The sequence below is a fragment of the Drosophila bipectinata genome, chromosome 2R, assembly GCF_030179905.1.
Source record: "Drosophila bipectinata strain 14024-0381.07 chromosome 2R, DbipHiC1v2, whole genome shotgun sequence".
NCBI classification, from domain to species: domain Eukaryota; kingdom Metazoa; phylum Arthropoda; class Insecta; order Diptera; family Drosophilidae; genus Drosophila; species Drosophila bipectinata.
This window is the reverse complement of record NC_091737.1, coordinates 5,158,716-5,171,393: the sequence shown is the minus strand read 5'-3', so window position 1 is coordinate 5,171,393 and position 12,678 is coordinate 5,158,716. Positions and strand designations below refer to the sequence as shown.

The 12,678-nt window shown below is 36.5% G+C and overlaps 4 protein-coding genes across 11 annotated transcripts in view; all 4 read right to left on the bottom strand.

The window, feature by feature from the left end:
* Nipped-A (Transcription-associated protein Nipped-A) overlaps positions 1–7,323 on the bottom strand; it is a 172,588-nt gene extending 165,265 nt beyond the window's left edge. For 2 of the 8 annotated variants that reach the window (XM_043210464.2, XM_043210465.2), the window contains exon 1: positions 6,905–7,297. In XM_043210464.2, the coding sequence (XP_043066399.1) occupies positions 6,905–7,141 (237 nt within the window). In that variant the 5' untranslated portion in view covers positions 7,142–7,297. Of the gene's footprint in view, positions 1–6,112; positions 6,170–6,904 lie in introns of those variants that run through there. The other 6 variants (XM_070278854.1, XM_070278855.1, XM_070278853.1 and 3 more) reach the window with 6 other exon arrangements.
* A 1,626-nt stretch (positions 7,324–8,949) lies between these two features.
* Positions 8,950–11,254, bottom strand: LOC138926032 (uncharacterized). The gene is made up of 2 exons (XM_070278316.1): positions 10,766–11,254; positions 8,950–9,453 (listed from the first exon to the last, which is right to left on the bottom strand). The coding sequence occupies exons 1-2, from the start codon at positions 11,252–11,254 to the stop codon at positions 8,950–8,952; spliced, it is 993 nt and encodes a 330-aa protein (XP_070134417.1).
* Positions 11,255–11,334: 80 nt separating this feature from the next.
* Positions 11,335–11,970, bottom strand: LOC138926031 (craniofacial development protein 2-like). The gene has a single exon (XM_070278315.1). The coding sequence runs from the start codon at positions 11,968–11,970 to the stop codon at positions 11,335–11,337; it is 636 nt and encodes a 211-aa protein (XP_070134416.1).
* A 55-nt stretch (positions 11,971–12,025) lies between these two features.
* Positions 12,026–12,319, bottom strand: LOC138926030 (craniofacial development protein 2-like). The gene has a single exon (XM_070278314.1). It carries the CDS (start codon positions 12,317–12,319, stop codon positions 12,026–12,028), a length of 294 nt encoding a protein of 97 aa, XP_070134415.1.
* Positions 12,320–12,678: the final 359 nt, after the last annotated feature.

Sequence of the window (12,678 nt, the reverse complement as noted above, 5' to 3'; positions counted from 1 at the left end):
TTTACGGAACTAGGCTGATGTTCTTGGACGAAATGATTCTCTGGCCAAAAACTGGAAGAACAAATCGTCTTGAACATCAGCGCGGGCACACGAATCTTGAAAGAAGACGTGCGCCATGTATAATTATATTAAAATTTAGTTATGTCCTCCATCTTTAAATCGGCTTTTGTTTTGGCTTTGATATAAGCCGAGATATAAATCTCTGAAGTATCAGGGGCAAGCCGAGAAACAAATATATGTTTCGATGGAGAAATCACCTGTAAGGATTTTGGTGTCGCAGGTACGAGAACTGCAGCATCAGTCGGTGCCGGAGGTCCGGACTTTGGAATACCCTTTTGGGTGACTCTGGTATCACTTGAAGGGATACCACAGAGGACATTTGCTCAGACAATTGCTTATTTTCCTTGAGAAATTCGGATGGCGAATTGTTCTCAGTTCTAGCCCTTGGGGTGGCCAAAGATATGAGCGGCTGCGGTATTGACGGCTAAGTAGACTGAGGCGGATCACAAACAGCGGATTTCTTACGCTTAGGAGACTCCGTTAGTAGCTGAAGGCTGATAAACTAAGTGTCAAGCGCACAGAGTTGGTCATTGACTTTACGAAAACCAGTGATCAACTCTTTAAATCCATTTTTGGTCTGTCTCATGAACGACCTCTTTTCGCCTTGGACAGCACGACAATTTTCACAACAATAGTGTATGCCCGACCTACGGGAAATGGCATCCGAAACTGAGGCAGTAAATCCGGCACTTGGCGTGTACGACGTTTTCACATAGCCAGCAATGGATGGTAGGCTGGGATGAGGAAATTGTCTTGTTACAAGACTTCATAGCGCAGACAAGTTTAAATTCCATATTTTTTTATAAATAAAACAAAATTAATATATAAAAAGTAAAAAAACACTATACCTTGAACCACTGAGCCAAATAAGCTTTATATTCTTAATATTCTCAATATATTCAATTCACAAGTAAACACCGGTTTACCAATACTTATCATAAACGCAGTGCGCAAAAAAAAAACACGACCGTTTGCTTAAGGAAAAAAGAGGGAAGTGACTCGTAATATTTTAATTCGTAAATATTTTATTCGTTTAGTGCAGAGGTCGGCACGGCCCTATCTCGGGGGCATAGGAAATTTCTCTGCCCGAGCTCTGCCACACACACACAGTATAAATGTGTGAAACGTCATGCTCACAGCCTACTTTCTAACACTAATGCGGTAAAATCATATCAATGTATTGGGGTGCCGACCACTGGTTTAGTGTTTTCTATCAGATGATTACTGTGAAAGTTTCATGCGGTTTTATCAACACTGGTAATTTTGGCGGGACATTTAGCGCATTGAATAAAATCGAATATCGTCATAAGATTTCCGTTTTTAAAAGAGAAATCCAACGACGATATTAAAAAGCATTTTTGACGATGATCTCCCGGGTCGTCCCAGAGAGCTGACAACACCAGAAAATGTGGATAAAGTCCATGGAATGATATTGGATGATCGCCGAATCAAGCTGCGAGAGATTGCAAATGCTCATGTGAATTTTTACACACGAGTAAGCTTTTGTCAAGATGGGTGCCGCGTTTGCGAAGCAGAGTTTGTCATTGCTTAACGCAAACAAAAACGAATTTTTTCGTCATTTTGTGACTGTTGACGAAACCTGGATTCATCACCACACACCAGAGAGTAAAGAACAGTCAAAGCAATGGATTTCATCTGGAGAAACGGCACCGAAAAAGGCAAAGATCGGTTTGTCGGCCAAGGTGATGTCAACTGTGTTCTGGGATGCCCGAGGTGTAATTCATGTGGATTATCTGGAAAAAGGCAGAACACTTACGGGAGAATACTATTCCAATCTCTTGGGACGATTTGATTCGGAGCTGAAGAAAAAAAGGTCGCATATGGCGAAGAAAAAAATTTTGTTTCACCATGACAATGCTCCCTCTCACAAGAGCGTTGTCGCCATGTCGAAATTGTGTGAAATGCACTACGAAATTCTACCCCATCCACCCTATTCTCCAGATTTAGCACCCTGTGACTATTATTTATTTCCAAACTTAAAAAAATTGCCTTGGGGGTAAGAAATTTCAGTCAAATGAACAGGTAATCTGTGAAACAAACGGCTATTTTGAGGTCCTGGATAAATCCTATTTTATGGGAAACTGAAGGATCGGTGGTCCAAGTGCATAAGTCTAAAAGGAGATTATATTAGGAAATAAAAAAGGATAATAAAAAAAAAAAATTATTTTCTAATGCCGACTTTTATCAGTCTACCCCAGAGGTCGGCACGGCCCTATCTCGGGGGCATAGGAAATTTCTCTGCCCGAGCTCTGCCACACACAGACAGTATAAATGTGTGAAACGTCATGCTCACAGCCTACTTTCTGCTATTCGTTACTAACACTAATGCGGTAAGATCATATCAATGAATTGGGATGCCGACCACTGGTCTACCCTCGTATTTACATGAAAGAACAATAAGAGTCTTATTTAAAAATGTACATTTCCGCTTGTTCCGTGCTACATCTGAAGTCACTCAATGAAGTCGTCTTAGCCCGCTACTATTAACTCTTTTTATGTACGAGTTGCCCCCTACTTTAACGAACTTTCTAGTTTTTAGGTATGAAGATGATGTTAAGCTTTGTTCTTCAGTACAAATGCATCTCTGCCCAATGCAATCTTCAAACCGATCTTGAAAATTTTCAAAAATGGTGTTTAGCGAATGATCAAATACTTATTGGATCAAAATGCAAGCTTACTATTAACTATTTTACTATATTTATTATTCAATTATAGAAAAAAGTATTTTGTTTCAAAAAGCAACGAGTAATCATTTCAAAATATTTTCCAATTCCACTTCTACAGCCATTGTAAGAAAAACTGAAACTTTTTCGAAAAACTGAAGGTTCTGAAAACTGAGTTCTCATTTTTCTGGGTTTGGAATATCCAAAATCAAAATTTTATTGATTCTTTTAAAGAATACATAAATGTAAGTACAAACAAAGAATTTAAAAAAAAAAATATTTTTGACAAAATGTCTGAACTTTGAAAAAAAATTTCGTTTTTTTCCAAACATTTGTTCATTAAACTGCCGATGAAACAAAATTTTTCCTTCATTATCTGGGGAATATATCTAAAATATGGTGTCGAATTTTTCTACAGATAAGTTGATTTTTTTTTGAGAAATCGAGAGAAGCAACTTTAGAAACTCTTTTTTGATATATATTTTTTTTATGTATGTACATATATGTAGATTATAATAAAATAAAACCCATTTTTTTTATTTTTTGAAAATTCTAAATGCGTATAACTCTTCAATAACATATTTTTTACATTTTCTCTTTATTTTTGGGGAAGGTATAGGTATGAGGTAGAAGGTAGAGTATATACCATATATTCATGATCATCCCCTCATAAGGATTAACTCATAATCAAACAATTTTAAAATAAAATATAAAATTTAATGAAATTTTTTTTCTGAATCTGGGCGTTGTTTTACAGAGAAGGTGCCAACAACATTGTTTTTTTTAACGATTCCAATTTTTCCTACTCCAATTTTTTTTTTTTATCGAAATAAAAATTGTATTTTTTTGTGGGTAAAATGTTGTCTCTGTTTGGAGCTTTAAGATGGAACCAATTTTTTGTGGGCAACAAGTACGGGGGACTTAGCATTCCGTTAAAGTTTTAAGAAAAAAAGTGAACAGAAAATTTAAAAATAATTTTAATGTAATTCACATGTATAGTCGAAAGACTATCGAATCCTAATCTTTTTCAACAAAAGTACTGATTCGAAGGTATAGAATACTTTCTGGATGTCTACACAAATTTACAATCAATGCCACTGACGAAGAAATTTCGTTCGTTAGAAATTTTCGAACTTTCTGAAATGATCATAACTGATAACAGTGAGAACTGTTGAGAATAAACCAGCAAAAATCCTTTTCATCCAAGCAATTAACGAGTTTGTGGCGTGCAAATCGAGAAAGCGGCGATTAGATTTCAGGACTATACAACATATCGAGTCCTATTTGCAATAAAACGTAAAAACAATTTTTTGTTAGAACATTTTTTTATGCAAATGAGTACATATGGGCATTTCCAAAATCGCGCACGGGACATTCGTACGCGCTCAAAGTAAAAAAACTGTAAAAAGGAAACAATTTTTTTTTTAAATTTTATGTTTAAGGATGTAGTCTCATGTGTGAGGTTGAAAAAATCAATTTTTTTTTTTTTTTATATTTTGGTAGTATTGTTTATTATGAATGTACTGTTAAAGTTTCAAATAAAAATATCAAATAATGACAGAGATACAGCCCAGAATCGAGAGCGCGCCTACACCGAAAAGTATGAGTTTCTCGGTAGCGTCTAAACTTTAAACGCGTTTTTCTCGAAACGACATTTTTGTGTGCGGCGCAGGTGATTCACAAAATTCTATGGTACCGATCTAGCTGAAATTTGGATATGTTGTTCTTAAAAGTAACACCTCTGTCCCCTACTAGAATCATTTATTTTTAATGATTAGTTTTTTTTTTATCATTAATTTAAGATAAATTTTTTAAATTTTTTTTAATTTTTTGTTTTGTGAGTTCGCCATTTTGTTGTTTATTGATGAAAATATTTCATTCTAGTACGGGACAGAGCCATTAGCTTACAAAACAATAATCTATTCTAATTTTTTGTTTCGGATGACTCTAGCAGTCGAAATCACCTGCGCCAGGGACCTATCTTTTTTTTTTATATGCATACTTTGGCATGCTATAAAGTGTATTAAACTACACAAGAATAAATTAAACGAAATATTTTCAAATAGTTTATGATGCTTATAAAAACATATGTGAAAATTGAAACGATCGCATTATTTGTTATTACAAAAAAAATTTTTTGAAATAACCTCTAAAAAGTAGGCCGGCACATGAGACTACATCCTTAATGCATAGCATTTTATTAGCTTTTTCATTGGTGCAAAGATTGATGTTGGGTATTTTTCCATTTGGAAGATAATTGCAGAAGTCGAGTGATTCGCACGGGACTCAGAACGGAAGTGGCTTAAGAGGTCAACCAATTCAAACGCCCATTTCAGCGAATCCAAATGCAATATTTTAATGCAACTAATTTTAAACTTTTGTGCATTGATGCCTCTTCAAAAAGGTTAAAAAAATTTTCAAAGATAACTTGTATTTTTTTTTTAACGTCATTTGAAGTAAATTCGCACGGGACATCGTGCACGGGACATCGTGCACGGGACATTTTTTACCACCACTATTTTCGTAATTATACCCTTGCATAGGGTATTGTAATTTTGATCAAAAGTGTCAAACGCAGTGAAGGAGACATCTCCGACCCTATAAAGTATATATATTCTTGATCAGGATCACCAGGAGTTGATATGAGCATGTCCGTCTGCTGTCTTTTTCTACGCCAACTAGTCTCTCAGTTTTAAAGTCTTGAAACTTTGCACACACCCTTCTTTCCATTGTCTGCAGTATATAAGTCGGAACGGCTGGGATCGGCCGACTATATCCTAATGCTGCCATATAACTGAACAATCGGAAATGACCCAACTTTCTGAAGATAGAAACATGTTACATGGTTGTATGATTGTATTTTTGGTTAGTTAATCCTATTAACCATATTTCATAACAATCGGTCGACTATATCTTATAGCTACCATATAACTGAACGATCGGAATTGGTATTTGATAAAAATACCAACTTTGGTGTTCTTGAAAATAGAAGCTTGGGACTTTTTTTTAAACATTTTTTATTGTAATTTTTGTATTTTTTATTGTAATTGGTTATATTATAACCGATTTTTGCGATATATGTCCGGTTTTAACTGCAAGGGTAAATCAACTTCGGGTCCGCCCGAAGTTAGGTTTCTTTTCTTGTTTGTACTTACAGTCGCGCACGGGACAAACTTCAAATGATCACCAAAAATACAAATATTTTTTTTCTCCAATTTTTTTATTAAATATTAACTGCACACTAAAACTCAGTTTGCAACAAAAATTTGATGCAATTCGAGCAAGTGCTTTGGATCTACGGATAAAAAATGTTTTTCAGTCGCGCACGGGACAATAAAATAAGCGATAATGTAAATACAAATTTTTACCGGTATTGGTGATCGCCTGTTACATTTGCGTTCCTTTTCCATTTATTTAATCTCAAAGTGATTTTAGAAAGCAAAATGGAAAGCATAATTCATTTATTTTAGAAGTTGTTATAAAAACAAAATACGGCATACAAACATCATACGGACAACAGCTGTGTTTGCGCGACTTTGCATTCGAATATTTTGAAATCTGTAAAAGATGAATGCAAAATTCTTTCAAGTTTAATAAACTTGAACATTTCCTTTCTGTGGACCTTTCTGTGGAAATGCCCATATGTATGTTATTACAAACCGCTATATATTTTTAAAAACGTACTTAGACCTGTCAAGCGACAAACGCCTATGTTAGTGGCTGATAAAATAACGCGAAAAAAACTCCTGTAAAATTTGCTTTTTGGCGTTATGGCGCAAATATACATATGTACTATATACACCGCGTCACTAAATTGGCGCAAATCAGATATTTGAGGGGAGAAGAGGGTTTTACAATTTTTTTTTCTGAACTTCAAATAAATGCCTAAAATAAATATTACCAAAAAGGTTGTGTTAAAAAAACAAGCGTGTGAAAAATGAAGCTATGACTATTTCTAGGGATTAGAGTTTCTTATTAGAAACATATAACAAAGAAGCATTTTTCTCACACGGTCAATGGCCATCATTGTTTCAAAATTACTGTACTGATTGTTTTCAAAATTCGAACATTACTTCTGTATATATTTTATCAGATAACGCTTAAATTTATTTTTTAATCAGTTTGATTTTACCACAAAACAAAATGAAAAATAAGCTTACATGCTGCATAGTATTTTCTTGAATAAATTGAGGATCACCTTCTTGCAATATACGCAAGAATATTTTAAGAGAAGATTCTAGGAATGATGGATAGGCAGGGCTTTGCATTATGATTTCAAAGTGTTCACTAAGCTCTTGGGTAGCTTTTAACTTAATTTCTTCTTTTGAAGACGAGTCGTTAAGAATATTCAAATAATTACGGAAGGTATTAACGGGAATTCCTTCATTGACCGACATTTTCGTTAATTTTTGATCTATTTCACCGGTGTAAACAAAAGCAACTCGGGGATGAATTCACGATTGTCGTAAAGACCAGGGATGCAGCTTATAGCCAAGACTACGTCGAATGCTTAACATTCAAAAAGAATGTTTATAGCACTGTTTCTATTTCAAAAGCGAACCATTAAATTAAAAAATTTTCATATAGGATTTGTAGTTTATTTTAATACATAACAAAAATTAAAGTCTTTTAAAAAATTATATGAAAACTTATGACAGCAAAGAATAATATATTTGATGAGCAAAAATGTATTCCTTCAGTGTGAACTGAATATTTCAGAGTGCTGTCAATCAGCTGTATTTTCTTAAAAATTGATTTGTATTATAAGCTAACATTACATGTGACATGAAAATTAAAGAATGAGTGAATGCGACTGTGTAGGTCTCACTCGCACAACATTCGGGGGATGAAACCCAAATTGAATGAGTTAGAGTAACAGATCGCATTCGAATTGTTTCGAATGCATTCTGGAATGTACGATACAACTATGCATATTTTCCAGTATTTTTAGACGCGGATAATAAAATAATTTAAAAGTTGAAGCAAGTCATTGTTTTTTTTCAGAAATATTCATTATAATGTTTTAGATATTTTACATATGTATATTTTACTTATACGAATGTAAAAATATGTTCAATATATGTATATTAATAAATATATTTCCAACACAAGTTTTGGCGCTAAAAAATATTGTATAATATAAATATAAAACTATATCCCATAGCTGCCATATAACTAAACGATCGGAAATAGTTTGTGGTAGAAATACCAACTTTGGTATTTTTGAAGATAGAAGCTTGGGACATTTATTTAAATATTTTATTACAATTTATTGGTTTTATAATGATATTCTCATAAGGATCGGCCAACTATATTCGATATATATCCGGTTTTAAATGCAAGGGTATATCAATATCGGCAGCGCCCGAATTTATCTTTCCTTTCTTATTTCTACTTTGTTTTTGATAAAAAAAAATCTACCCAAGCTTTTTTAATACTTTAAGGTTTGGCCTCTCATGCCTCTACATGTCCTTTTCAAGGTGATTTTGATAGCCGCAAACAAAAAATTGGTTTCGAGAAAACCTCTTTGTCGGCCGTTGAAACGCATTCCATTTCAGCGCCATAACTTTTGACGGGATAGAATATTTATATATTTATATGAATCAAAATATTGTATTTAAATATTTATTATATATTTTACACACATACGTTTATACTATTTGTTGAAACATAATTTTTTAAACCGACATGACCCTCCTAAGGTATTTAAAAAAATTTTGAACAGAAGTTGCTCATATGTAAGTAACAAATATTTCCATATATGTATTTTTTTTAGGATTGAGGGCAACGGAATATTACAAGCTAAAAGAAGAAAAAATTATCCTTTTTGGATTTTGAATTATCCTTCACTATTATATCTTTAAGGATATTTATTTATTTTTTTATTTTTTCTTTATTACGGCAATAATAAAGCCGTCCGTCTTGCCAAATAAAATATTGCCAAATAAACAATATAAACAACTCCTCTTAAGTAAACTCAGGCTTTTGGGTTTCTAATGGATCTTCTGAATAGGATTTCGAGCTACTTAACGTGCCAACGTGATTCTACTAAGCTACTAACGTGCCTCTTTTATGAATGTTTACTTGCAAGAAGTTTGTTTTACATCTGGTGTCCCTCATGGAAGCCATCGTGGACCCTCACTTTTTACACTCTTTATAAATATTAACCCCTTGCCTCAACTAGATCACTGGTATTTACAATTCACTAGCAGTTTTTTTTTTTGCTTCCTGGTTCCTTCCTCAGAGCGTGGCCAATCCATTTCCATTTCCGTTTCTTTATTTGTTCCTGGATTGGGACCTCTCCTGTGCAGTGCCATAAGTCCTCATTGGATATTCTATCTGGCCAGAATACCCCAAGTATTATTCTTAGGCACTTATTGATGTAAGCCTGCAGCTTCATCAATATCCTTTGATTGGTCAGCCACGTCTCCGATCCGTATAGCAGTATGGATTTTACACACGAGTTGAATATGCCCAGCTTTGTTTTTCTGTTTATCTGCTGGTTTCTCCATACTCGGTGTAGTCTTCCAAATGCAGACCTCGTTTTGCGCAGTCGGTTCTCCACATCACTTTCCACTCCACCATTTGATGTTATGATAGTACCGAGGTAGGTGAAGCTGTCGACGAATTCGATGGTATTATCTCCGATTGTGATGTTGTTTGTGTTGGAGTTGTTGATCCGCATAGCTTTCGTTTTTGATGCGTTGATCTTTAAGGGGTTATATACAGTTGTACCGCGCAAAAATATGGATTTTTATCGATTTGTTTTTGACACCATAGAAAATATATATGAAAAATGTTTTACCGACGTTGTTTAGTACATGTTTCTGGGTACCTAATTAAATTTTTTCATAAAAAAAATATTACATAACAAAAATGTTATAGCCGAATTCCCGGATCGTCTTTTTTCGATGGTGTCTTGCGGTGGACATGATTTCTCGAAAACGGTTCATCCGAAATCCAAAATTCAAAAAAGTTTAGTTAGTATATTGTATTGTCTAGTCCGTGAACGAGGGATTTTTAAAAATTTTGATTAAAAAAAAAATGGCGACGTTTTTAACAAAAAATGTACTTTTTCAACGTATAAGATTTTCGTTTTTTGTGCTTTAAAAAAGGAGTTTTCAAAAAAAAGTGGTCAAGTGGTTGAAAATCCCTCGTTCACGGACTAGCTAATATCATAATAAATAAGTGGTCAAAATTTGGTGTTGATCGGATTAGTAGTTTTTTAGTAATCGTGTCCACCGCAAAAGCAATTTCCCAAAAAAAAAGATTCTGAGATAATCGCGTTTAAAGTTTCAAGTTTGTTCAAGTTTTATATGCAGATAGTGCGCTATAAATAGCTACAGCTTCTGTTCCAATGCTCCGATCGTTATGAATTTTTGTGAGAGTATTCCCAATAGAATATACTTAAAGAATATGCAATAAAAAAAAAATCGATTTTTTCATATATCACAACTGTATATAACCCCTTAAGCCTACTGCGCTGGCTCGGATCTCGAGGTCCCTAGATTTGGCTTGAATGTCTTCGAATTTGTGAGCCAAGAGACATAGATCATCCGCGTTATCCAAGTCTTCTAGATGTCGGGTGAAGTTTCAGGTGATTCCGCGTCTGTTCATGCATACTTCTCTCATAATTTCGTCGAAGTGGTGATAGAGGACATCCTTGCTTTACGCCTGTGTTCGTCCGGAAGGGTGCACTAATTTTCCCGTTGTGCAGTACCGCCAGCTCAGCATCATCACACATAGCTTTCACTATGTTTATGATTTTCACTGGCACTCCCTTTCTTAGGGAGGGCAAGTGCCCTCCATATCGCTGCTCTGTCTACCGAATCGAATGCCTTCTGGAAATCTATGAAAAGGAGGTACAGCGGCGAGCGCCATTCCACAGTTTGTTCGGTTATTGCGCGTAGTGTGTTTGCCTGGTCTACGCAGCTCCTGTGTGGTCTGAAACCTCCTTGTTCATCTCGTATTGTTGGCTCTATTTTTTCCTGAAGACGTTCGTTTAGTAGAGTGGCTGGTACCTTGTAACTTGTGTTCAACAGGGTAATGCCTCGCCAGTTGTTGCAGTCACTGAGGTCTCCTTTCTTCGGTAGCTTAATGATGATTCCTTTTTTCCAGGATGTTGGGATCCGCTCACTTTCCCATATATTATTGAAATGTGGATGCAGTGTTTCGGCCATTAGTTGCGTGTTAATCTGGAGAAGTTCGGCCGGTATGCCGTCATCTCCAGCCGCTTTGTTGCGTTTTAATTTCCTGATCGCATCCTTTATTTCTCTAATTGATGGTGCCGTGGGTGATATTCTGAGGTTATTGCTTGGTACAATACTCCTGAAGTTATCTTGCGTGCTGCTCGGTTGTTCTGTGCAGCTGATCTCCATAAAGTGCTGTCGCCATCTCTGGAGTTGTGCCTCATCATCAGTAAGGAGTCTTCCATCTGGGTCCCGCACTGGTTGGGTTCGCCTATGGCAGCTTCCGGTCAGTTGACTGATAATCTGGTACAGTGAGCGCATGTTGTTCGAGTTGGCTGCGCTTTCTGCATTTTCAGCGAGCCTGTCCAGAAATTTTCTTTTGTCGTTTCTTGCTGACTTCTTCACCATCTCGCGAGCTCGCAGTCATGATCTGCTTTCGACTTTAGGCTGTTCCGTTTGCTGATAAGTTCCCAAGTGTGCGCTGATATCCAATCCGTGCGCCTGCGTTGTCGGGTGCCAAGCATCTCCTCCGCGGTGCTCCTCAGTATACTGCATGTTTGTTCCCATGAGTGATTCAATGGTTGCGTTGTCATCTGTTCACGCAACGTTGTGGCCATTCTGGTGGATAGGTTGGAGTCATTCAGCCGTTTTACGTTAATGGGAGGCGGTCTTCTTGTGGTCCTGTTGACAGTGTTGCTATTTCGTCTGAGCTTGATTAAAAGCTCTCCGATTATCAGCTCGTGGTCACTGTCGATAGACGCACTTCTCCTATTTCTAACATCCATTATCGAGCGTCTCCATTTCCTACTTATGCAGATGTGGTCGATTTGGTTGCGAGTATGTCCATTCGGAGAGGTCCATGTGTATTTATGGATTTCCTTGTGTTGGAATACAGTGCCACCAATAACCAGTTGGAAGGTCTGACATAAGTCGATTAGCCTGTCACCATTATTGCTGCGTGTGCCAACACCATGTCGGCCCATGATTGTTTCCAATCCGTTGTTGTTGGGGCCGATTTTCGCATTGAAGTCTCCCATGAGAATTTTTATGTCACCTCTTTCGATCCTAGTGAGTGAGGATGTGAGGAGTCGTCTAGAAGTCGTTGTAAAAGTCGTCTTTGAAGTCATCGCTGGCGTCTTCTGTTGGGGCATAGCATTGCACGATGGTGATGTGTCTAGCATTGCATCGGAATCTGGCAATGATGATTCTGTCGGAGGAAATTAGTGTCTGTTTGTACTGTTTGGACATATATATCCCGACTCCGCTCCTGCCTCCATCATTGGTCCCGCTGAGCATCACTAGATTGCCGCTTGATGTTGTTGTTGTCCCGTTGCCTCTCCATCTCATCTCACTGATGCCTGCGATTGCGATCTGCATTTTCTCCATTTCTCCTTCAAACTGCGCCAGTCTGGTTGGTTCCATTAAAGTCCTCACGTTCCATTGTCCAATTCGTGTCCGTTTTGATATGCGAATGGTCGTCAACGGGTTGGGGGGGTGGTTGGTTTCTTCTCTTCTTGTATTAGTTTCGTTAATCAGTTGTTTTTCAGTTGATCCGGTGATTAGCCAGGTGCAACCTATCCCAAAGGTGGGGCTGCCACCTGTCGATATCTGGGAATACCGTTTTACCGTCGTCGCTACGTCGCTATTTCTTTATGGGTGCGCCCTAAATTGATTTACAAAGGTTAACGATCTGGGTGTCCTATTATTTATTAGATTTGAATCTTAAGATACCCTAGTATCATATA